At 35.1% G+C, this 27,437-nt stretch overlaps 1 protein-coding gene across 1 annotated transcript; it reads left to right on the top strand.

The window, feature by feature from the left end:
• Positions 1-7,130: 7,130 nt before the first annotated feature.
• Positions 7,131-26,521, top strand: LOC138319675 (bifunctional glutamate/proline--tRNA ligase-like). The gene is made up of 25 exons (XM_069262821.1): positions 7,131-7,306; positions 10,460-10,547; positions 10,953-11,052; positions 12,746-12,902; positions 13,341-13,495; positions 13,941-14,026; positions 14,226-14,352; positions 14,959-15,151; positions 15,566-15,737; positions 16,082-16,206; positions 16,622-16,730; positions 17,028-17,112; positions 17,486-17,545; positions 17,700-17,810; positions 18,364-18,500; positions 18,796-18,847; positions 20,324-20,476; positions 20,663-20,775; positions 21,095-21,206; positions 21,436-21,591; positions 22,022-22,231; positions 22,620-22,835; positions 23,191-23,418; positions 24,268-24,462; positions 26,477-26,521. The coding sequence occupies exons 1-25, from the start codon at positions 7,264-7,266 to the stop codon at positions 26,519-26,521; spliced, it is 3,228 nt and encodes a 1,075-aa protein (XP_069118922.1). The 5' UTR covers positions 7,131-7,263.
• The last annotated feature ends 916 nt before the right edge of the window (positions 26,522-27,437 follow it).

Here is a 27,437-nt window from a genome sequence, read left to right on the forward strand (position 1 = left end):
CAAATTCACACTGGTTGAAAGCCATGATGCCATCACATCAAGGCATGGTGTCTAAATTGTAGTTTAGGGGAGTAAAAGATGAGAGCATGGACAAATGCGTGGTTCCGTATACAACTTCATTTGATGTTGACCTTCCTAATATTTGAGGTCGAACAAGCTATATGAACCCCATGCATGTCTATATTGGTGCATTCGAGAATTTAAAACTATGCACTGAGAACTGCCCTGCAGATAGGGCGTAAGAATTATACATGTCGTCTCTATTGCGTGATCGTAAAAGGCGACTAAATTAAAAGGATCTTATCTTTTCTCATCTTCTTATTTGACTTTATTTTTCCTAGCGTCTCCTTGACCACGCCTCAATTTTGGTTTTAAGTTGAGAGCGCTCGCTCCTTTGAGGTAGGCTCTGGGTTCTTTCAACTGGCCAAGTCACACCTTAGTCTATAATGGTAGCAAATCTGTTTCCTGCTTACCACACAGCACTCGGGCAACTGGTTCGTCCCTTGTCAGTATAATGTGCCGGGTGGGATGTGTCGCTTGGTGTCTTCGGCGACATATTTCAGTGATATAGCAGTATAAAATGTACCGCAGCCTCCCAAAACATGCACCTTGCACTTCACACACGCAAGACACCACATACACGGGAGACTGTCCTGAAATGACCCTGGTTGTTACGTAAATGTAACATACCAATCTAATATCATCAGTGTAAATCATTATAAAATATGGTAAGGAAAATTAATTAGAAGAAACAATGATGATGATGATGCCTACATGGTATATTTTATTCAATGATAGTGTTGTAGTTAAAAATAGCATTTTATACCATATTGGCCATTAGGTGTAGTGTCCTTTTTACTCAAATGGTGGTAACATGGTATTGTCGTTCAAAGATTGGTTATCGATATATTGATTTTTGCGTCAAAACATTTTCAAAGTTAATTATTTGAATGGCAAATATATTACATTGTATTTGTCTTTGTGAGCGATGACATGTTAAGATAGAAATGATAATGCATTACTTACATTTAAATAGTTCGGTATAAGACATATCGACTCTGTGGTTCCATGTTTAGAAACGTATTGTCAATATTCCTTCTGTGACGTCATTACTTAAACGTTGAGTTCTTCATTTGTGACATTATAGGGACATCGTTCTTCTTGTAATTATAGTAAGGATAATTATTTTCACAATTGTTAAAAGGAACTACATATCTAATATAAAAATTAAGGACTTTTGATTCGGTCCATATGGTGTTATACCGCCTTGGTAGAATTTAAAATAATGACCCAAGCCTACGTCCTCGGTCATTATTTCATTTCATCAAGGTGGTATAACACCATATGGACCTCAAAAAAGGTCCCTAATTGACAAATATGAATAGGGACTTTGCGATTGTATATCTATGGACACTGGTTCAAGAGCAATGCATCAGGAACCATGCATAGACCTTGGAAAGGGTGAGGAAGAAGGCAACAGATATAAAAGGTCACCATTTATACAGCTTTGGAAAGACGAACAAACAGCTACATGTAGCAGGGCCAACGTAGGCATTCTAGGATGTGCAGGATACTGTCGACCTGGGAGGGTAAAAGTCAGTCTTCCCAGAGATGGTGGAGACAGCACTACATCCAGACATACGTAGTGTTGTTATCTCCTAGCAAGAAGAAACTGGTAATTGCTGATCTGACTACGTCTTGGGAGACAAGGTGTAAATCCTGCCATGATAAACCTTTCGGCTTTCCAGTTAATATTCATACTCCTGTTTTTGTCAACTGAATGCAATTCAATGATTAAATGGCAAAAATATAAACCACCATTAATAAATAGAAAATGTGCTCATAAAATGTTGACTACGAATACATAAAGTTTTCCATTTTTGCAAGTCATAGTCTCGAATTCCCTTTTTACCCAGTTGCATGGCTCTTGTCGTTTCCAGTAGCATTAAAGCCCACTACCTTTTCGAAATGGCTTTTGATTTTTAAAAAAAGGCATGTAAAACGAGATTGACATTTTGTGGAGTCGCAAATGTTATTAGCTTACCGTTATACTACGCTTATCATCACCTTAATCTGAATAATTTAATTAAAATGAATATGTTGTGAATTATAGTTGACTATCACTTCGGCAGGTGGCAGAAAGACGAAATAACATTTATAGACTACGTAGGAAATCTTGTAGTTGCTTGGTTTTGTATCCCCATCTTTGACCATCGATATACATTTTTAGTGTTATTGTTACTTTAAAAAAATTGTTTCGGAAAGGTATTGGATAAAGATGAAGCACTTAATTTATGACGCAGTTTTCTTAGGTCAGATGATAAAGGATGAAGTAGGGCTACGTGACTAACCCTAAGGCCAAAATGAATGTTGACTGAAGTGTTAATAAGAACGTGGCAGACTTGGAAAGAAAATCCATGAGAATGGTGTTTGGTACGGTGGCCGGTTAGTGCCATATCGCCACTTCGGAATGAAGCAATCCTTACAAAAAAAAAAAAAAAAAAAAAAAAAACTTCAATACATCTTTCAAGTTAGATGCAATATTGTAGCTCTGAGACTTTTAGACATATACTGGTGTCGAAAGGTAGATTAGTCCGGGTACGTAGATTAGTTCTACTTTCAAGTAACATCGATATGAGACATGTTCCTAATGAACAGGACGAATTCATGAATCAGTCCCACATTGCTGGTACAAAAAAATTAACCCCCCCCCCCCCCCAAAAAAAAAAAACCCCAAAAAAACCCCGACAACATGATATCCAAAATGAATCTCTGTGCACTGTCTAATGATCTTTTCTCTGTTTCTCCCTTTTTTTCTCTTTCTTTGAAATGCTTGACAATTCAAATGATAATGATGAGGGTCTGATGATGGTGGGCTCTAAAAAAACGTAATATCCTCGGAGATTACCAGTCAAATGGAATAGCATATGCCACTTATTTTTCAGTTCCGATTTTTTTTTCACTTCAGAAATACAAAACCGCTATTTTCCGGACCAATTTTCATAAGTCCCAACGACCCACTAAATTAACACTAAGGGGACCTTTCACACCCTCGGGTGAACTAACTACACCGCAGGTACATCAGTCAGTCGTATTTTGTTTCCGTCGACCTAATTATTCAGTATTATCCTACATGTACTAGGAGAGTGGGGTTTAATCGCCATCATTTTCATACTTGTGCACTGGCAGTTGACGTGATCGAAACCACAAAGTAATGCAAAGCCCTGTGGGCGAGATCGAACGATTTAGGCAGGATATTAAAGATTCTTTAATGTTATGAACTTAATTTCAGATATTTATGCAGTAACCGTACGGCATATCCATCTCATTTCAAGAGACATTGGTTAAAAGTACTCGCTTGACTATTGCATCAGTAATCTTTCAAAACACTTTACCGATTGTGAATCGTAAGTTATTAACTGATTGCAACATGGCGGATAATTAAAATCGATTTTACGTAAATATTAATAATAATTTACACAGATCAATACCAATTTTAGAACACATAGATCAGGTGATACTATGTGATAATTAAACCATGAGACATAGATTAATTTAATAACTATTCTAAATCTCACTGATTAAACTAACATAATAGAAAGTAATGTCTAGGTCTTTTACATTTAGATTGTCAACATTACTATCAGTGAAATAGCACACATCCCATTAAGAAATAAAATATGTCAATGCACTAGAAATAAATGGTAATCAGTCATTATATGTCCCTAATTTTTAATCAAACTTTTAAAAAATAACTTGTAAATTATTGGTTTTTGTGCAATTGCATGTATGTTTACTTATGTTTTTTTATATTTTGATTTTAAAATCGAAATGTATATGTGCTGTATATTGCATTTCTGATTCTCATAAAATTCAATTTTGAACCAAAAATACAGTACATACCGGTATATTATTAGGATACAGGAGATATCTGTTTCTTGATTCGTCATGATCATAGTCTCTACGGCCTCAGAATTACGGACCACCTCGCTATTAAGACCACTTTTACCTCAGAACCACTTGGGTGATAGGTGTTATTGTTTCTACATATTCTCAAAACACATGTCTAATGGTTTCTGGACGTCCCTTGCTCATTACACATTTTCATTTTCCGGAGCGGTTTAGGGAGCCTGGGTTTTTTCGAGAAAAATATTTCAAAACATTCACTAAATTATATCTCATGAAGCTTATAATTCTTACGTTACTCTGTGAAAGAAATTTTAGACTCAATAACATCTACCCATTTCAAAATGATTCGACTGAACGTCTTGATAATAAAACCTGTGATATTCCAACAAAATTAGTACTAATCTGATAGATTTGTATCAATTCATCAAAACATGTAAAAAGTAAAGCGTGTCACTATCCTTTCATTAAATCATATATACTACAATTATGTTTTTCTTGAAACCAAGACTTATAAGAACAGTTTTTCTACCAATATTCATATTTCAAAGTAAATTATCATGTTCAAGCCTTATGAAAACATTTTTGGATAACCCAATAGTCAAATTTTCAAAGTAAATTATCATGTCAAAGTAAAATTTCTGAGTGAAATTTGCGATCCGAATTTTGGACCTATCCTTGCTCCAAATTTTTGCTGAACAACTTTCCATAATGTTTAATAAGAAGATATTTAACCAAATTGTAGTTAGATAAAGAGACACTGATGACAATATCTGTCATTTAGGTAACTCGTGCCGTTACCAGTTTGTTAGAAATATATGTTGTAATGAACTACAAACTTGATGAACATAGAGAAAAAATATTAAACATGTTTTGACAAAAAACATCCTTCGTGCCATGTACATGTCGTTTTAGTTAATTAACTCAGGATATTTAGTTTTATAGTTAATATATATACATTCATGTACTTGAAACTTGATAAAGCATATACCGGTTAAACAGCTGATAGCTGACAGAGATTTTTTCTCGTCTCTTTCCCTCTCTTTTCCCCTCTTTCTCCCTTAGTTGCCAAAGTAGTATAAGTGAAGTTATGAAGCATGAAAGTCATCCTTTATGACAATATACGTTAGGTATATATGTTACATTACAACGGTCTGACAACCATTAATTTTTGAGTTATAGATAGTATGGTGTTTCTTAACTTGCTAGATACATTTTTGTTAAAAAGGAAATCCTTGATGTCATTTCATATTAGTCATTAAAGGTCAAATACGTGTACGGTATTGCTTAAACATTATATGAGATTTTATATATAATATAACCAGTAATTTTTTTCTTGATATCTGAAGAATGCCTGTTTAGTTATTTAACAAAAAAAAATCAATTTAATTTGACATTACAAGTCACCATAATGCTGAAAACTTTTCTTTATATAAACTTGACACATAAATACTTCCTCTTTGATTGAAGGTTCTGCACTGAAATGCATTATGTGTATTTAGAATAACTGGACCTGTACAAAATGTGAGAAAATAAATCAATGTGATAAATTATTACGACCAAATGTTGTTTTCTGATTTGTCAATATTTAGTGTTAAAAACGGTATTTTCATTGTAAATGTTGTTTTCTGATTTGTCAAAAGTGAAAATAATCAAAAATGATGTTTTCACTCGATAGAAAAATACCACGAATAGAGAATAATTCCTGTTGTCACAAGCTATCTTCATTCCTTCTTACTAGTACTCCACTCTGTGTAAACATCGGGTAGTTTCAAACGGGCCCTAGTCTGGTGTGGCCTACTGACTTTTCGCAGATATATCTTATACATTAGTATATATGCATATACATGCATTGATAAAAAAATGGGTGTAAAGTAAATATATAAGAGATGTGGTCGATATGAGTACTGTGAAAGTACAGGAGTGGGTACAGGTTGGGTTAAGAGGATATACAATGAATATATATATTCGAGATAAGATGACTAAGCTGATATCAGAACGCATAAAAAAGGTACAAATTGTGTGTAATTGGATTATGAAATACTATTGTAAATATTGTTTTTAAATGTTCAATTGTTATTATGGCTATCAATTCATTATACAACACTCGATATATATATCGATTGTCCTTTTAAAGTATATATATAGTTTAATGAAGCTAAATACATTTTGTAATCGGCAAGTTGTAGCATAAAATATAAAACCCACTTAAGTTATGGTATGCTGGACTTCAGCTCTTGATATATTTCACAGGTGTTTGGCTCTATAGACATTTTTCTCTATATATATATATGTAATACTGTGTCACACATTATTACATATATATAGAGAGAAAAATGTCTATAGAGCCAAACGCCTGTGTATAACGCTAACATCAATACAATTGCGTCAATGCTTTTAGACTACGCGTTGTTACAAAGTATCAAATAGATTTAAATAAAGATTGTAACTTCGAATCACGATATGCCAATAGACGAATGATTTGCTAATTTCTGTTTTGTTTTATTTATTATTATTTTCTTTTTGCTTTTCTCTCTCTGTTTTTGTGGGCTTTTTTTCAAATGTTATAGGCAGACATTGCAAGCAGCCAATGTATTCACAGGGATTTGAGTTACAGATTATATAATCATGGACCCACCATAGTGCCCTAAGACCATTTTTAGATATTTTAGAGGTCTATATCTGACGTAGTATTCACCCCTGGATTATCTGGCTCCTGGGTCTATCTATACAGACAAACATGTCAATAAAGGGGATCAAGAATAAAAAATGGTCTTTACAACCAATTCATATGTGTTTTTTTTATATATGTGCTTAATTATAATTACTCTGAAAGATTTACATAAATATCTGCTTCTGTACATACAATCCCAGTCTGTGCTTGACGTTCTGTCAATAATATATAACATAGATATATGAAAATACCCCCTATATATTATATAAAAACTAGTATAGAAGCTTAGGGGTATTCTTATTATATTAATCGAACGTCGAGCTCCTGTGATACTACAAAGCAAATTGTGTTGAAATTGACCATTTGGGATCTTGATAAGGTAGTTAGAAATAAATCCCGATGCATCACATAATTATTCTTGTATATTTTTTATGTAAAATAAATTTTATTCTTTGTTCAAAAAATAAATGCATAATATACTGTACACTGTACGTTTCTGCTATGTTGTATTATTTAACGTCCGGAACTTGTGCTCTCCGTATTTGGCTTCTGTATTATAATCAAAAAGTACTTCCGGGCTGATGAAACCACATGCAACTTTTTTTATTTCGAGGTCTAGATAAGCCGGTTTCCTATTTAAGGCCTCCCAAAGCTGACGATTAGTTGTAGAAACTGTTGATACGATGTCGTATAGTGTTGCAGTGCAGAAGGATAGGCCAGCTTTGGGTAAGAACAATCTCTGAATGATGCAAGGCACATCAGCCCCAGTCAAATCGTCCCCTCTTGTCCAAATATGGTATGTAAATGTAGAGTACCTTGCCCGATACCAAACGGTGTCGGCTTATTCAAGGTTTTCGAGTACTACTGCGCTCTGGCCCTAAACCAGACATCTATCTGTCATAATGTCTAAGTCTGGTGTCAGGGCCAGAGTATCTTGGGCTAGCCTAGGCTATGCAGCTAGCTGTTTATGTCTTCCTGAATTTTGTTTATATCAGCTTGTGATATGAAAGCTTATATCATTCAGGCGATCATAAAATTATAAACTGTGAAATGAGAATGAGCCCCCAAATTTCATTAGCCGTGAACAATCTCATAAACATATATAAACGTACACAAGTTTCTAATAATGTCAATCTGATGACTAATAGAATCTTACATGGGTCTGTGAAGTTGACAGGGATATCTCAACCCGAGTGAAAGATTTTGGCCGGTCAACCCGAGTGCAAACCCGAGGCTTGCACTCGGGTTGAGATATCCATGTCCACTTCACAGACCCATGTTTGATTCTTTTTCTCCCATACTTAGTAGAAAAAATGATGAAATTCCACATGATTTCCAGCTTTTTCATCGCACAATTATCGCAGTAACATCGTGCTCGTTATGCGTCAAAATTGATGACATCATCTACAATGCGTGCCGCAGTTACGCCGCATGTATTGCATGATGACATCACGTTATTGTCTAGCGCGTGTGAGCTGTCTTTCACCCCCTGTGTAAGATAGAGATATCTTTTCCTAGCTAGCAACCACAGAATATCCCTGTGAAGTATATATGGGGGAAATACTTATCTCACAGTGTGATTTAAACAATTGAATGTTTAAAAAAACTAAGGAAAATGTATCATTGACCATCCATCAGTCAGCATTTTATTGATTCATCACAATTTGAAATTTTGAATCCAGCGTATATTGGTTCACAAGCATCATTTGGCCACTGCATTATACTTGTCAAGTTGACATGTATTTATATATGGCAACAGAGACAAATTATGAATATGTATTGTTGAATTTTAGTTTACGTCTATTTTAGGCTGTTTAATTTGTACTTTTGTAACTATATATAGTAGATGGGAAAATGTAGCACATGCCTATTTAGATATATACGTAGTTAATATTTAAAAATAGAAATAAGAAATAAATATATTATATATTCAGGATAGAATTTTTCTAAATCTAGACTAACACATGTACAAGAATGAGAAAACTGGAGATTTTCATCAATTTCAGGACTCACATATGTGCATGGGTCATCTTTTCAGACTGAAAACTTAAGTATTTTGTTTGAATTTTCGGGAGTATCCTGCAATCTTAGTACTGCAGGAAACTTGACAGGTATATCAAATCCAGTATGGTAGCAACCAGACTGAGTAAAAACTGAAAAGTCAGAGATGGAAGTTCTACCAATTTAACCAAAATTAAGAAAATGTTAGGGCCAGTGAGACATCACCATACAGAGTAAAACTCGTGAATAGAGATCTTATCAACTAGACAGCTAGAGGCTTATAATTACAAAAGTCCTCTACATTAATGATGATCAACCATGTTGAGATCAGATCCTTCACTAGAATTTAATTCAACCGAACCTTTTTTGTTATTGAAGTTGCACATGTATATTATATATAAACACTAGTTCTACTATATTAAAGGGACATTTCACTCAGGCTAGTTCTTTTACATAACCAAGAAGCAAAATATGGCATAAATGTATTGTTCTACATTTCTTATGAAACATATAACATAAAATATTGACAAATTCCACGTCATTGTTTAGTATTTTAATTAATATCGTTGAAACATCAATTCGTTGATCAACACGATTAACAGGTACAATATGGACGCTGTACCCATACCCGAGCCAAAGTCACGCACGTTAAACAAATAAGCTACATAACCCCTGAGAAGGTGATAAAATGATTTTTAGGCAAGACAATTCGCCTAATAAGGTAAAATCACTACTGTCAGAGCGATTTTAGCAGTTCTAGACAAAAGTTGCATTACTCTACGAGCAAGGGACAGGGTTCGGCATACAAGAAGTTCGACTACAATGTGTAATGGCGGACAGCGAGCGAGTTTGAACATCTACACACATGTCACAACCACGGGCTTTTCAGGCATATCACAGTAAAACCGACTGATCTAATTATCCCCCGCGAAACGCGTTTGCGGGGGATATTGATTTGGGCTCTGTCCGTGCGTCCGTGCGTCCGTCCGTCCGAGTATCGTTTCCGGGCTATAACTCCTAAACCGTTCAACTTGGCTACACGAAACTTTCTGTACATGTTAGGCTAGTGCTCTAGTTGTGCCTTTTGCTAATGGGAACCTTTCATTTTCGATACTTTTTCTGTTACCATGGAAACTTATTCAAAAATACCATATTATTAAAGTTTCCTTTCTATTCCGGGCTATAACTCGAAAACCGTTCAACTTGGCTACACGAAACTTTCTGTACATGTTAGGCTAGTGCTCTAGTTGTGCCTTTTTCTAATGGGAACCTTCCATTTTCAATACTTTTTCTGTTACCATGGAAACTTATTAAAAAATACCATATTATTAAAGTTTCCTTTCTATTCCGGGCTATAACTCAAAAACCGTTCAACTTGGCTACACGAAACATTCTGTACATGTTAGGCTAGTGCTCTAGTTGTGCCTTTTGCTAATGGGAACCTTTCATTTTCGATACTTTTTCTGTTACCATGGAAACTTATTCAAAAATACCATATTATTAAAGTTTCCTTTCTATTCCGGGCTATAACTCAAAAACCGTTCAATTTGGCTACACGAAACTTTCTGTACATGTTAGGCTAGTGCTCTAGTTGTGCCTTTTTCTAATGGGAACCTTCCATTTTCAATACTTTTTCTGTTACCATGGAAATTTATTAAAAAATACAACTGGGCGCGGGGGATAATGCCAAGCTTTGCGGCTCCTTGTTTCCATTAGAACTGGGATTTTTTTTCGATATATGTACAAATTTTAATGTTTTCTTAGACTGAATTGTCCCTTTAAATATATTCAGGCATATGCATATTGTTTAGCAAAAAGTACAGCATATGAAATATAAACAATATCTTTACCATGTCTTACTTTCTTTTCATTTATTAGCTGCCTTTCTAACTGCCCAGTTTTTGAAGTCCCGTGGGAAAAAAGTATCTACAGAATTAGGAAAGGCCACTTCACTTGATGTTGGAAAGTGAGTATATTATAATGTGGAAAAGTAAAGAGCAGACAATGTATTTTGACAATATATCTCACTTTGAATTAAGGTTATGGATGTAATAGCTGATGCATTCATTGCAGTGTGCATATATATCTTGACTATAATTTTTTTTTAATACAACACATATATGATATACAGCGTTTCCCTGGAATTAACTTTTGATAATAACTACATGTAAATGATAATTACTTGTAGCTATAGGTAGCAGAAAGTTGAATTCTGTGTCCCTTTTTTTGTGTCTATGAATATATGCACAATTTTAAAATGCAGCAAAAATCTAGATGCATTTGTGAAAAATTATTTACTTTTTTTTTAATTCTGAAAAAAATTGGACCAGAACTAATATTTATTACCAGTAATGTTATTTTTTATTTACAGTGGTGATACTTTCACAAGTAATTTTTCAATTGCCCGTTTCTTGGCAAGAACATTTCCAGATGAAGGACTGCTGGGAGACTCAGTTTTACAGAAAACAGAGGTTTTTTTTTGTTCCTACATGTAGTTATGTACACACTAGTGAGTAGTGATGTATCCCACTATCTAAAAACTACATACTACCAGGTATTTGAATTGTGTGGATACATAACATGATGTGATATCTATTTGCATGGTAAAATAAATAGAGTATGTTTATTGAAACTGATAACTTCATGTTATCCTATAGAAAGGGAAAGAGATCCACTATACAAGAAGACACAACACAAAAGACACAACACAAATATATCACAGTCTCCCAAAACATACACCACGCACTTCATACATGCTACATACCACATACATAGGAGGTTGTCCTTACATGACCCTGGTTGTTAATAGGACGTAAATACATGTATAGCAAACCAAACAAAATCATGTTATCCTTGTAATGATTTAGGAATTGACCAAGAACATAAATCACACTGCCTGTATTGTATAGGGATTGGATTTCGCTTTTATGTTAACCATGCTTGTATGGAGCAACTCCTCTAAGAATATATTCTATGGGGGGCGTTAGTTGTTTGTATCATATATAAATATAATACATATATATATATTGTTTCCATTTTTCCAAAATTCTATGAAAAACAACAATACACATGTAATGTTGTGTCAAAATGTAAACAATGCCATGTGTTTCTTTTTAAAAAAAAGTAGCCCCTTTACATTGCATAGAACATTTGCATACGCAAGTTCAAAGTTCAATGTTACCATGCAGTTATGGTAAACAAAATCGGCTAGTACTTGCGTAAAGTAAGCAAGCCTAGCAAGTGTAAATATAATGTTATGGTCATTATATCAAGTGAGAGAATTTTAACACAAATCCTGAACTGAACTGTTACAACGTTTGAGTTGAAGGTGAATGCTTAAAGGGAAATAACTCAAAGTTTCGAACACATTATCTGCAGTGTCTGTACATGTAAATCAACATTCTTTCGTGACTACTTTTCACACTTTCAATTTCAATTAAAGTTGATGGAGATAAATTTTTGCAGATTTAAAAACTGAATTGAAATTTCTTTCAATTTAATTGTGTATGAGTTTACCGTTTTAATAGTAAATCTTATGAATTTATATCACCTTAATTGCAAAAATCATGAAAGTAAATCACACACTAAAGAAAGTTGGTATACAACAATATAAGGTGATTTCTGTTAGTACTTGAAGATACAGATCATCTATAAGATGGTTTACTTATAGGAGATTGTATAAATAAAAGGACCGTTTCTATATAATTAGGTTAATGTATGTATTTAAGGAATAGCTTTTTATTTCAGGCTATGAGGGGATAATGATAATTGAATCCAGATATAAAAAAGTTAATTACATTAGGCTTTGCGATGATTGAGCACATGTTAATTATGTAATCCCTGCAAAGCTGGATTAATCTTGCATGAAGTTTATTTTGGATCACTTGTCATTATCCCTGCATGACCTAATATTTAAACAAAAGTGAAAGTTATTTCTTAGATTTACGTTTTTTGTGAAGTTTAAGAAATCTATTTTTCTGAGAAATCTCTTTATATTCTTTAGAAATATTTCTTCTTTGCATCCTGTCATTGTCAAATGTCATTTTATCATACCAAAGTGATTGTTCAATATTGACAGAACCATCCTGCATGTTTTTTGTATCATTATTACTTTTTCAAAAGTATTGTTTTTAAGACAATCTGTAAATATTTGTCTATAAACAGGTTGACCATTGGATGACGTTTGGCGCCGGTCACCTATCCTGTGCCAGCGAGTTTGCCTCAGCCTTACAGTACCTAGAAGACAGACTGTCTCTTGTTACCTTCCTGGTTGGCCATGGCCTTACAATCGCTGACTTTGCTGTCTGGGAGGCACTGCATGGTAATCTATCTATTTTGTTTGTTTCTGGTTTTTGTCTTGGGCCATTTCAGGACCAGTTTTAGAAGGTGGCCTAAAGCTAAAGCACCTGGAGAATAATCGCTGATATATGATATGATATATAAAACTTGAAACCCAGAGATGGAGGGCTAGTGGTAATATGTTCAAACATCTTAACAAATGAAAGAAGACATATTGTAATTGTAGTTCTCCTGAATCCTCCACTTGTTTTTATCTTTTAATAATAATTCCTTTCTATGCCTGAATACATGGTAATAAAACTTGAAGGAATATTTCCATGGTAGCTTTTTCACAGTAGTAAAGTTGCCATAGCGTTTCATAGATGATCTTATTTTTCTTTACACAGCATGATCACTCATATTAATTATTCATATCTGATATAGAAATGAATAGTTGTTTTGAACTTGTTTTTCTCCACAGTCAACAAGCAATGGTATGATATGCTGGCTAGGAACACAGCACCAGTGAATGTTTCACGTTACTTTAAGTTTCTGTCTGATCAAGAGGCATTTACATCTGCACTGAAAGTTGTTCCTAAACCTCAACCACAAGGAAACAAAAAATCAGAAACTACTGTAAGTCAAAGCTTTTGTAGCCAATAATCAATCTAGTGTTGTTCATGAAAGGAGTGTTAAAGAATAATTTTATGTATAACTTTTTTCGTTTCAAGTACCTGTTCAAACATTTTGGAAGAAAATCTATGTCACTTTTAAATTTTCTCAGCTTTAATTTAATGATTGGATGTTTGAAGGAAAAATGCATAGCTCTTGAAAGTTCTGATAAATTTGAATTATTATATATGAATTAAGAAGAAAGATGTTGACATGTTTTTATAAAATAGTTTAAATAAAACTTAATACCGTACAACATTCTTAATGTTTAAAAATACAAAGTATGTAGGAAACGGAAGTCTTTAAAGTGTGTATACGAAGCACTGCAGGCATTATATTTCAGTCCAGTTTATCAGATTTGTGAGAAAGAAATAGACGGATTTACAGGATGTATTTTACTTTGTTACAGGTGAAAAAGGATGAGGGGAAATTTGTAGATCTGCCAGGAGCTGAGATTGGTAAAGTGGTAGTCCGATTTCCACCTGAGGCCAGTGGGTAAGTTCAACTCTCAAGGGACTGTTTTGCTCATTTTAATTCTGAGAACATACATTTGCTCCAATGTTAAATTCTAAACTATAAAACAACAAGCTCCATACCTTCAGAGAATCTCAGATATTTTATATTGCTCTGGAATACCTATAATACATTGTATCAATATTTATAGAAATTAATAGGAAATGATGTTCGTCAACAGATATCTCCATATTGGTCATGCCAAGGCAGCCCTCCTGAATTACCACTATGCACAGCTGTTTAAGGGCAAACTGATCATGAGGTTTGATGACACAAACCCAGCCAAAGAGGATGCCGACTTTGAGAAGGTAAATCAAGTCTGTAAGACACAGAAGGAAGACAAAAAATGTTCTCACTATTTTGGTTTTGATTCTTGTCATAATATTTTTCTGTGACACTTCTAATCTGGTGAAGACTCATCTTATCTAAAGCCAGTGTGCAATGATTTGACTCACAAATCCACTGTTGAATGGGGATAGATGTACCTAGTATTTATGTTATGTATTCTTATTGTAAAAAAAAAATTAGTAAAAATAAAAATTTAAAAAATGAGGAAAACCCTTTTTCCATTAGCTCGCCTCTCGAAGATATGATGGAATCACTCTGGTATGGGCATGGTATTCATTTTTGCATTAATATATGGTTACCTGTGCAAATGTTATATTTTGTATTGACAATAATTTCAAAGGAGAATAACAAAATTCAAAAGATCCAATTATACTCTAGGGTTTCCCTTTACAACTGATAAGGATTTATGCATTGATATAGGATTACAGACATCGTTATAGATATGGGCAATCTCTTTAAGAGGGAAAACACAGAATTTTGATGATTTCAAAAGAGAACGAAGGGGCTAATGTGTACTCAAAGATTGGTACAGCATTTGGATTAAATTTGATACATTTTATGTTTAGGTGATTCTGGAAGATGTAGCCATGTTGGGAATCAAGTATGACATCTTCAGTCATACTTCTGACCATTTTGACCTCATACTGAAGCTGGGAGAAAAGATGATCCGTGAGAAAAAGGCATACTGTGACAACACAGACCCTGAAACCATGAAAAAAGAGAGAGAAGAGAGGACTAGTTCAAAAAATAGATCTAATAGTATGTATAAAAGAAGATCTATTCATGGTTTAACTCAGTAATTATTGCAGTTTCTATGCATTTTGTGGTCATTTCATTTATTCATATTTCATTTCAACAAATATGGACAAGATGTTATATTTTAAAAGATTGAAAAACGGCAAAACTTACTTTGTTTTTTCTTATTGTATAGAATTAGGTAGACATCAAACCAAAGAATCCATGTGAATTCTGTATAAAAAGTGAACGTACATTTAAGGATATTATGTATAAAAGTACTACAGGTAAAGTCAGATGCCTCTGTCGTGCTACACTATTTTGTCTTTCTAGATTCTATATAAGTCAGAACCTAAAATATATAAATCCAGTCATGCAATTTGTAGCTTTGTTCAACATTAAAGCAAGGAGAAATATAGTTATATGTTTACTCCATAGGTGTGGAGAAGAACTTAGAGATATGGGAGGAGATGAAGAAAGGCTCCGATCTTGGGAAGACATACTGTGTGAGAGGGATGATTGACATGCAGTCAGACAATGGTTGTATGAGAGATCCAACCTTCTTCAGGTGTAAAACTGAGCCACATGTCAAAACAGGCACCAAGTACAAGTACGTTGCTATCTTAGAGTAAAGAGATAGAAGTGAAAACTTGGCCACTACTCTTCCTAAGTTAGAGTTATAAAGTCATAGTTAAAGTTGCTAGAATAGAGGCACACAGCTGCCTCAGACTAGCAGATGTTTGTTATTAAAACTTTGTACTTCACATTCAATTAGATTTGTTTATTTTTGTATTTATCTTTTTTCATAGCTCAGTTAGAAAATAACAAATGTGTAACATGGCTTTTTAAGTTTATACTGATAACTAGATGTTACAGTATTATATTTTGATTGGCTAGGGAAAGTATCAGTCTACTATGACTGGTGATAAAATGTACTGTGATGTTTTATAAAAGGGTCTACCCGACATACGACTTTGCCTGCCCGATCGTTGATAGTGTTGAGGGAGTGACGCATGCTCTGAGGACGACAGAGTACCATGACCGTGACTGTCAGTATTTCTGGATCATTGATGCGTTGGGTAAGTATAGGAAGTAAATAAGCCCCTATTTCATCATCACTCCTTCTTTTACTGTGAGGTAAGGGAGTTCCTAAACCTCTCCATGGGGAAGCATTAATGTAACAGAAATTAAAGGAAATCATAATGTATAGTCAAAGATTGCTTTATATATATATTCTGTAACATGAATTTCCTCATTAATATTCCACATGACAGTGTTCATACAGATAACAACACATCCGAATAGATTTCCTCAGAAAGAAACTTAAATAAATTGACATAAACATTATTGTGACATCTTCAATGTTACAAGATAGGCTTATGTTCAACCTGCCCAAACCATTTAGCATTAAAGAAAATGTAATGTAAGCAGATATGATAATTTCTACGAATACTTACATTCTGACATGTTTAAGATTTAATGTTATTTCGGCAGGTCTACGTAAGCCACATATATATGAGTATAGTCGACTCAATCTACAGAATACTGTGCTCTCCAAAAGGAGGCTCACATGGTTTGTGGACCAGGGTATTGTCGATGGATGGTACGTGTACATCTAATTGGATTTTCTGGATAAAAGTATTCATTAATGTGTAAAACCATAAATTAGATAAACTTTTGTGTCAAAATCATGTGTCTTCAGCACAAAATAGAAAAATGACACAAAATATTTAGATTTTGGGATTACCAAGTGGCCATTAAGGTTATGTATGCAATTGCATTGTGTATCTTTACCATTAACTAAATCCATAAAGATTTCTTTCTCACTGAAATATAGAAAAATCTCCCGCACTATGTCCAATTAGGTGTTTGTAGTAACATGAAATACTTTTACATATAGGGATGATCCCCGATTTCCGACAGTGAGAGGAGTTTTGAGACGTGGTCTTACTGTGGAGGGACTCAAACAGTTCATTGTAGCACAGGTAAGCTACTTCTGACTGAGTAGGTACAGTCAAACCTGTCTATAAATACCACCCAAGGAACAAAGGAAAAATGATCTGCTGAATGGCCTTAAAGCATAGGTTAGATTGTGTTAAAACTGGTCATATGGAGACCCAAATGTAATGGTTAATATAGCAGTGGTCTTAATACAAAGATGGTCACTATGGCAAGTTTACTGTATATTTAGCATCCTAAAACTTTTCTCACTACAAGTGAATAAAACAATATTTTATTGAAATAATGAATAGATTTCACATCATTAATTACAATCTCTAAATGTCAAAAAGTTTTGATGAAATTTGACAGTCATAACTTTTCTATATTCTGAATTTCTCGTTTTTTTTTTACTGACAGGGTTCATCACGTTCTATTGTCATGATGGAGTGGGACAAAATCTGGTCTGTTAACAAGAAGGTTGGTATGACATTTTATAAGACTACAAAAACTTGTTTCTGTTTCTGGCATAATACAAAAGGTTAGGTCTGCTCTCAAAAAAAATTTAGTTAAAGTTGATTCTGTGAAAATTTCTATTTCGATTCATTCTTAATCTTTTATTATATACACACAGGTGATAGATCCAATCGTACCGCGATACACAGCCCTCCTAAAGAGTGATGTGGTGCCAGTCAACGCCAAGGGAGCTAGTGTGGGCTGTAAAAAAGTCGCAGTTCACCCGAAGGTACATGTCTCTAACAGTTATTGACAGCCAATATCTTTTAAGTAAACTTAATCATTATTAGCTCCTTAACCAGTATTAGGGCACCGAAACGCATCTGAACATTTGATCGAACCAACAAGATGCTTGGAGGTAAACAAGCCTTCAATTTTATATGAGTTTGTCAATGAGTTATCTAGGTTTGATTTTAGTTTCAATCTTATTCATATATCAATTAGTCTCTGAGCATAATTTATTAACTATGGAGCTAATTTATTTCCTGTGCTTCTAAACTATAAAATTTAGATTGAGTAAGAATCCTCCATAACACAACACTCATGTGTTCAACTAAAAACACAGTGTTGTTCATGTTTTCATCTTCGAACTTAAAACATTCAGATGTACTTAATATATTTAAAAGATAAAAGTCTGAATAAGGGGATCATAAACATATTTATGAAAGGCAATTTCGAAACATTTCATAGCATTTCATAGCATTCAGAGTAATGATTAGCTGTAAAGATATTTTGATCACATTGTATGTATAAATTCATGTTTCCATTTATGATTTTTCCAGAATTCAGAGCTGGGAACCAAAGATACCTGGTACTCTCCCTTGCTCTATATAGAGGGCGCTGACGCTGAGATGTTAAAACAGGGGGAAACTGTAACCTTTATCAACTGGGGCAATCTCAAGATAACCAAAATCAATCGGTAATACCAGGTTTAGAGAAATAACCCCAAAATCATTCGGTTACAAAATTAATGTACATGTACCAATACTAGCATTGCACAATACCTATTTTTTTGTTTGTTTTACATTCTGACCGTTTCATGTTTGAAATAATAATTAGTGTTGAAATTTTTTTATAAAAACGACATTTATTATAATTTAATACATGTCAATAAAATATTTTAATTTTCTATTTAATTTGTTAACCTTTTGTTAAACTTTATGATGGTTGTAGGTTTATCTGATTAAATATCATTTATTGGTTTTACTTTACAGAACCGAAGGAAAAATAACTTCACTTGATGCCGACCTTGACCTTGAGAATACAGTATGTCATTTTCCCTATATGTTCTATTGATAGAAACAGTTTCTTACCTGTATCAAGAATCACTCATACAACCATCTATCTTATGTCTTATGTAGCTCTTTAGGAAATTATGGCTTAAAAAATACCTAAATACAGTCAAACCTCGATGTATCGAAGTTCAAGGGACCGTCAGAAAAACTTCGAAACATCGAGACTTCGAATTATTCATGGTTGAAATTAGACTGATTTTTTTACCATGACCAACTGTGGTAGCCTAGTTGTGTACATGTCGTCTCTGTTTCGTAAACTTTATAATCACTGTATTTACCACAAACAAAACAAAATAAAAACGAAGTATGCAATTAATCACACGTATTGCTATCGTTAGCAATACATGTATATTATAAACAAGACTTACTTGTACTAGGCCTAACCCATGTACATGTGCACGTTTGTTGACTAGTTAAGCGATGGTTAATATTACGGAATGAATATAAAAACGAAAACACATTGTAAAAACGAAACTAAAAAGGGGGAACCGAAAGCGCTACAACACCTACAAAATACTTTGATTTAGAATGAACGATTTGCTCCAGTATGTATGCCAAAGTTTTGCAATGTAACAGTTTTGAGTATGAGTTACTAATAATGTGGCTCGCTATTTACCGTTCCGTAAATTCTACAAACCGCTACCAATGGCGGCGGCGAACATAAAAAACACGACTAACTGTATCTTTGCCGTACTAATGATTTGATAATGCAGCTTGTAAAAACAAAGCACCAGATATCGGCCTGATCAGTGATATTAATTATCTCGTTGGTTTCAAGCAAGCAACACAAGCTGTCATAATCCCTATTGTCCGGCGAAGAGCCGTCGCGAGACAGGTGTGACAGCATGCCGCGGGGTATCGGCGAACACCTGATCTGTACAGGTAAACTTTTATTAGAATCATCGAGTGACAGTTACCTATGATTCTATAACAAATGGTCCATGAAAAAAGTTCGATACATCGAGAACTTCGATTCATAAAACTTCGATTCATACATGGGTTAGTTAGTAATGTTATATAGTGAAGAAATTCGGGACCAGACAAAAAGTTCGATACAGCGAGAAATTCGATTCATCGAGGTTCGAATCATCAAGGTTTGACTGTAGTGTTGAATTAATTGAAATATAACCATCTCAAACAAAGGTTAAATACATTTGTCAGCATCTTTTATATATGTAATTTAATTTTTGAAAAATTATTAAAAAATAAATTTCTTTCATGTTTAAGCTTATAACATCAAATTGATTTACTCAAAGACAATATCAAATATTGTCCAAAGTTCACATTTAAAATCTCTTGATTTATATTTCGGATAATTAAGTCAATTTTAATCCCAAATGCTGAGAAAAAGGAAGTGAAATGTTTTCCAAAGAATCACCTACAAAACTGATCTACGTGATCTACGTGATTGATTACAATACAGTGTATGTATCTTGATCTTCTTTAGGATTATAAGAAGACTCAGAAGATCACCTGGCTGGCTAGTACTGACCAAGCTCCGTTCACTCCGGCCATCTGTGTCCAGTACGATCATATCATCACCAAACCTATCCTAGCAAAGGATGAGGACTTCAAAGGATATGCAAACAGAGACTCAAAGGTAAAGAGGGCTCATTTGAAGAGAGAAAAATGTATACCAAGATTTTTTCTTTCAACTAGAACAGGTAGTTCATGAAAGAAATAATTCTTGTATTAAATGTTTAAAGAAAAAACAGCAAACCTTCACACTATTTGACAATTAAAAATGTAGATGAAAATTTTAAAATTGGATCGTGATATTTTACAGAAAGAGCAGGTTATGTATGGAGATCCGTGCCTTGCCAGTTTGAAGAAAGGGGACATAATCCAGCTACAGCGTCGTGGATATTACATCTGTGATCAGCCGTACCAGCCAACCAGGTAATCCCAATACCTCTACTACCAAATAACTCTCTATATCCCCATTGGGTCTATATCATTAACTCACACTTAGTATCAAAGAATTTAATGACTTAGTATCCATCATATCAAACTCAAAATCTCATATTCTGTGGAGGCAAAAAAAAAATACCATATAGCATTTTATTTCCGTGGGGTTGATATTTTAGTGGCATATTGCTGTAATCACGAAATTTATTTCTGCAAAATATTGAGATGCCTGAATCATATACATGTGCACTTACTGCCAGATCACAAAAGTTTATAACAAAATCAATTTTAAAATCCTTTCCCGTCACAGTCCATACACTGGGAAATGCAGTCCATGTGTGCTTCTAAACATCCCAGATGGTCACCAGAAAGAAATGCCAACAGCGGGCTCTAAACACAAGCAGGAGGCCAGTGCTAAAGAGGTATACAAATCCATTAATTCCTTTGCTAGTTAAGTATTGAAAAAATATTTAATTTCTTAGCCATGTGACCAAATGAAGATGAGTTGATGATAATAGTTACAAAAGGTAAAAAGTAATATAAAAGGATTCGAGGCATGATTTGTGTAAAGCATTCTCCAATAAAATTAATATTAACATTCTATCTGATCATTTTAGGAATGTACTAGGAATGTTATTTACTTAATTACAGAAAGCACAAAGCAAAAAAGGAAAGTCAGCTGAAAAATCTCCCCAAGATGAGCAAGCCCCAACTGTTCCAGGAGGGGCCTCGGCCGCTGATCTGGACAATAAGATTTCTGCCCAGGGTGAACAGATTAGGAAGCTGAAGGGCAATAAAGCTCCAAAGGTAATTTGGTGATGTTTGTGACCTTTTCGGCAGTACACATCACATATCCTGATCAATTGTGATATGAACATTAAAGTATGTTGCAGTTGAATTTCATAAATGGTGTATTATGGTGAAATGAAATGATGTTATTCTTTTGCTGTAATTTTGTATGAATGTTTAAGGTGGGACCAAAGTTGTCTTAGATAGTTCCAGTTATACAGTAATTTAAAGATAAGAATTGACCAATGTAGTGCACACTGAAGTTTTAGACTCAAAATTTCCCTTTTGCTTGTCAAGAGTCATACAATAGATTTTTATGACAATGTGTTTAAAAATATTATGTATTTATTAATTATTTACTGTGTTGTGTGCACATATTTGATATACAGTGCTTTATATCGAATGATAATGAATTTTTTGTTTATCGTAAAATGTTTCGTATGTGTAGAACCAGATCGACTCGGAGGTGAAGATCCTTTTGGACTTAAAGGCTCAGTATAAATCTGCTACTGGTAAGGACTGGAAACCAGGAGCCAAACCATCCCCGGCCCCAGCTGCTGCTGCTCCCCAAACCACTGGAGGGGGCGCCGACCTTTATGACAAGGTCGCAGCCCAGGGCAACAGGGTTAGGGAACTCAAGGGACAGAAAGCAAAAAAAGTAAGGCTTAATTTATTGCTAAACTTTACAGATTTCAGTCATCTGAAAACTTTCTTGATGAAAATTATCCAAACTTTAATAAAATTATCTGAATTGTAATCTCTTTGTATCAGATATTTCATAATTATATTTTGAAATTCACCAAAATTTCCAATATCTGAAAAACAATTTTACGCAAGTTTTTTACTTTTGAAGCAGTGTGAGAACTGTTAAACAAAACTAAATTGAATCAGTTTGAACCAAATGAATCTTAGATTAGATATGCTAAAACTTGATTAGCAATATAAAAAGTTATTATGTTCATAGTTCAGTATGTTTGTCCTATACTTAACTAAACATCATTTTGAATGGTATTGGTATATTACACTAAATAACGATTGTGTTTCAGGACCAGATCGATGCTGAAGTGAAAATCTTATTGGCGTTGAAGGCAGAGTATAAATCAGCTACTGGTAAAGACTGGAAACCAGATGCCAGACCGGCCCCAGCTGCTGCCCCAGCTGCTGCTGCTCCCCAAACCACTGGAGGAGACGCTGACCTTTATGACAAGGTCGCAGCCCAGGGCAACAGAGTCAGGGAACTCAAGGGACAGAAAGCAAAAAAAGTAAGGCTCAATTTATTGCTGAACTCTGCTAGTTTTATTCATCTGAAAATGTACTTGATAAGGAATTTTCTAAAATATAAACAGCAAGTTTCCTTGATCATTATTAAACTGATGTGTGAAATGTAATTTATTTGTAAACTGATTACAAATTTCAGGAGAATTTTGTAAGTACCCGAAAGAGTGAGTTTGGTCTATATTGAGCATGAGTGTTTATTTGGGCAAATAAGTAACATTCAGCTTTGATAGTATGTATGTATGAGTAAAACTGTCAGTGTTTATGTTTATAAATTATTATTATGAGAAATAATTTTTAGTGGTTGATGGTATACTAAACTAAATAATTATTGTGTTTCAGGACCAGATCGATGCTGAAGTGAAGATCTTATTGGCGTTGAAGGCTGAGTATAAATCAGCTACTGGTAAAGATTGGAAACCAGACGCCAGACCGGCCCCAGCTGCTGCCCCAGTCCCTACTCCGGCTGCTGCTGCTCCCCAAACCACTGGAGGAGACGCTGACCTTTATGACAAGGTCGCAGCCCAGGGCAACAGGGTTAGGGAACTCAAGGGACAGAAAGCAAAAAAAGTAAGTTAATTATTTTTATTATTTATTACTCAAAGCTTTGAAGGATTTAGAACTACGTTTTTTGACCGTTTGAGTCTGATCAGAGGTTTGTAGAGTGTTTGAGGCTGAGCGGAGGTTTGTTGACTAAGTCTGTGCGGAGTTTTGTAGACTAAGTCTGAGCGGAGGTTTGTAGACAGTTTGAGTCTGAGCGGAGGTTTGTAGACTGTTTGAGTCTGAGCGGAGGTTTGTTGACTAAGTCTGTGCAGAGGTTTGTAGACTAAGTCTGAGCGGAGGTTTGTAGATTGTTTGAGTCTTGGTGGAGGTTTGTAGACTGTTTGAGTCTGAGTGGAGGTTTGTAGACTGTTTGAGTTTTGGTTGAGGTTTTTAGACTGTTTGATTCTTAGCGGAGGTTTGTTGACTGTTTGAGTCTGAGCGGAGGTTTGTTGACTTAGTCTGAGCGGAGGTTTGTTGACTAAGTCTGTGTGGAGGTTTGTAAACTAAGTCTGTGCAGAGGTTTGTAGACTAAGTCTGTGCGGAGGTTTGTAGACTAAGTCTGAGCAGAGGTTTGTAGACTAAGTCTGAGCGGAGGTTTGTTGACTAAGTCTGTGCGGAGGTTTGTAGACTAAGTCTGAGCGGAGGTTTGTTTACTAAGTCTGTGCGGAGGTTTGTTGATTAAGACTGTGCGGAGGTTTGTTGACTAAGTCTGTGCGGAGGTTTGTTGACTAAGTCTGTGCGGAGGTTTGTAGACTAAGTCTGAGCGGAGGTTTGTTGACTGCTTGAGTCTGATCGAAGGTTTGTTGACTAAGTCTGTGCGGAGGTTTGTAGACTAAGTCTGAGCGGAAGTCTTTTACCATTTGGTGTTTTTTTTAGGACCAGATAGACGCTGAGGTGAAGATCCTATTAGCGTTAAAAGGAGAGTACAAATCTAAAACTGGTAAAGACTGGAAACCTGATGCTAGACCAGCTCAGGCAACCCCAGCAACAACTGGAGATTCTGACCTCAATAATAAGATCGCTGCGCAAGGAGACAAAGTCCGAGAACTAAAGAGCAAGAAAGCTGACAAAGTAAGAAGAGTTTTATAAATCACATTCATATCGTATTTCACTGATTTATGACTTCTGATAAGATTTTCATTGGCTGTTTGTATCAATTTAATATATTGCATATTTTGTGCAAGACTCTTCCTCTCTTTTTTAAGTATTTTATGCTATCAGATAGATATATAGGCCAGCATTCAAATTTCGGATGTTTTGGGGGGCTGCAGTGGCTGAGTGGTTAAGATGTACCGACATTATGTTACAAGTCCTCCATTTCTCGGTCATAATTTTGAATCTATGTCGGAAATTGCCATGTACTGGCCAGTGGTTTTTCTCTGGGTACTCCAGCTTTCCTTAACTTTGACCTTAGTTTAAAATCATGAAAAAACTCATTTCACAATCTGTTGTTTTACTACCTGTCCAGTACATTTTAACCACTGCTTCTTAATTAGCAGTACTAGTGGTCACTTGGAGTTACAGTGAACACTTTTTATATTGAGATTGATGCTACCTAAATACAGCTGTTGTGTTATGCTGTAACACTACCGATGTCCTCAGCAGAGGCCATCATTCATTGCATGTTTCCACCCTTTAATTGATACACTCTTAGAATGGGGAGTGGGGAGTCCAACACAGTTGATGATCAGTTACTGCGTGCCCGTGGTGGGTGTCCAGCTACACCCAAAAGATCATTCTGCTGTCATGGCCATCCTCTGCACAGCTATGTTCTGGTCCTGCCCGACAATCCTAATGCAGATAGCATTCTGCACACAGACTGTGCAGGAAAGCCCCTGCATCCAACATCAATAGGGTAGTTCCATGTCTGCTTGCCACGCTCCCTACATTCCAGCAACAGTGCCTCATACTTGGTCCTCTTCCTTTCATGTGCTTCAGTTAGCTCAATGATGACAATTTTCTTTGTTCCTGGTGACCAAAAAACCATATGCTGTCTGAGGTTGGTGGCAACAATATCTGGAAAATTTAATCTCTGGTTGAGATCTACCTCCAGCTTCCAGTGCCCTGCCTGGCTGATGATTCCGGTAGACTTCTCAGGTCTGGGTGTTCTTGTTTAACCTTCTCTTACAAACCAAATCTCTATCTATGGTAAATTATTTTTGGCTTATTAGGTGTTTGGCATGAAAGCGCCAAAATTAACACACCAAAATTTGGCTACGTATTTATTTGTTTGTATGCAACTATCTATACATCTACATGCCATTTCTTAGGTATGTGAACACATACTCTCGGGTAAATTACTCTATCACATTACATGAGCATACATTTCAGGTATGTTCTGTCAACCTGGAAAAAAAACTTTCTTTTGTGCAAACATGTATATAACTATTAATCACTTTTATTGAAGACCAATATTTCAGAGGGTTGTCTTTATATTGATAAGGCTTCAAAACTAATGACTTCAGTTTTTCATTGTTGCAAAGTAAATCTTCGTGTTTTTTTTTTTTTGACAGTAAAATTTTTGGGTTTAACTTCAGTTTTGAAATCATTTTGGAGATGGGTTAAACAAGTCATTGTACCGCCCATCTGGATTTTAATTAGTTTGTTGGACCCTATTTCAGAAGTCTCCCTGATAGCGTTTCAATGTATAGCAAGCCCCTTTTGTGCATCCATGTTTTTGTCCGATGCTCAAACAAGAGTGGTGGACTTTTTTGATAGATGCTAAGTTTGAGATTTCCAGATTAGCTTTGAATCTGAATATTTCACATGTAGTTCCCAGGTAGGACCCCTGATTAATAGGAAAGTTTGTACAGCTGATTTGTGTGATGGTCCAACATGATTATGGAGAGAGGGGCCTCTAAACAAGAAGCCTGGCGGCCATAATAGATCCTCTGTTACCGAGCTAATAGGACAGTGAGAAATTCCTTTGACTAGGGGGATTTAGTCAACCTAAAGTGACTATGTCCATCTTGGATATTGAGTTAAACTGAATCTGTGATACTGATAAATTTCTCAAAGTACTGAAAGGATCTCTCTGTTTGTCATTTTGTGACTGATCTGACTAAACCATTTTATTTCCCCACAGATGAATGAGACTGCGAAGATGTTATTAGGATCTAAATTAAGGTAAAGACTGGAAACGTTTGTTCCCATGTAGATAGGCACAATGTAGTGTAAAGGCAGCTGAGTGAGGGACCCAGCAACAAAACTGTATTGGGACTGTATAGTAAACCCCCTTTCTAATTGTTCATTGTTGCAAAAGTGTGACATAAAATTTTTGTTTTAGTTCGAGAAATAACAGTGTAAACAAAGACTGCCTGTTTTATGACCTTTTGATACTAGTCTTTGTGGGTTTCATTCTAAACAGGGTATTTTCTGTAATAGTCCCCTGTAATAGGACAGTATTTGTGTGAAATGTCCAATATAAGCGGATGTAGGCTACCACCCCTGAGTAATAGGACAAACTGTGAAAGGTCCTTTGAGAGAGGGGCCTCTAAACAAACTGTATATCCTCTGTAATAGGACAGTGTGAAATGTCCTTTGAGAGAGGGGTCTCTAAACCAACTGTATATAGTCCCCTCTAATAGAACAGTGTGAAATGTCCTTTGAGAGAGGGGTCTCTAAACAAACAGTATAGTCTCCTGTAATAGGACAGTGTGAAATGTCCTTTTAGAGAGGGGTCTCTAAACAAACTGTATAGTCCCCTGTAATAGGACAGTGGGTGAAATGTCCTTTTAGAGAGGGGTCTCTAAACAAACTGTATAGTCCCCTGTATTAGGACAGCATGAAAGGTCAATTGAGAGAGGGACCTCTAAAACAAACTGTAAAATCCCCTGTAATAGAACTATGTGAAAGGTCCTTTAAGACAGGGGTCTCTCTAAACAAACTGTATAGGGTCCCCTGTAATAGAGACAGTGGTGAAAGTACCACTGAGAGAGGGGCCTCTAAACAAACTGTATAGTCCCCTGTAATAGGACATGTGAAAAGTCCCTTTGAGAGAGGGACACTAAATAAACTGTATAGTCTCCTGAAATAGGACTGTGTGA

Source organism: Argopecten irradians, chromosome 3 (assembly GCF_041381155.1).
Source record: "Argopecten irradians isolate NY chromosome 3, Ai_NY, whole genome shotgun sequence".
Classification (NCBI taxonomy): domain Eukaryota; kingdom Metazoa; phylum Mollusca; class Bivalvia; order Pectinida; family Pectinidae; genus Argopecten; species Argopecten irradians.

What these genes read in the sequence shown, in the direction of transcription:
- LOC138319675 (XM_069262821.1), top strand. Translation starts at nt 7,264, where the DNA reads ATGTCGTATAGTGTTGCAGTGCAGAAGGATAGGCCAGCTTTGG. An exon ending in AGGGCAATAAAGCTCCAAAG is followed by an intron (nt 21,592 to 22,021) that starts GTAATTTGGTGA and finishes TCGTATGTGTAG; the next exon opens with AACCAGATCGACTCGGAGGT. An exon ending in AGGGACAGAAAGCAAAAAAA is followed by an intron (nt 22,836 to 23,190) that starts GTAAGGCTCAAT and finishes ATTGTGTTTCAG; the next exon opens with GACCAGATCGATGCTGAAGT.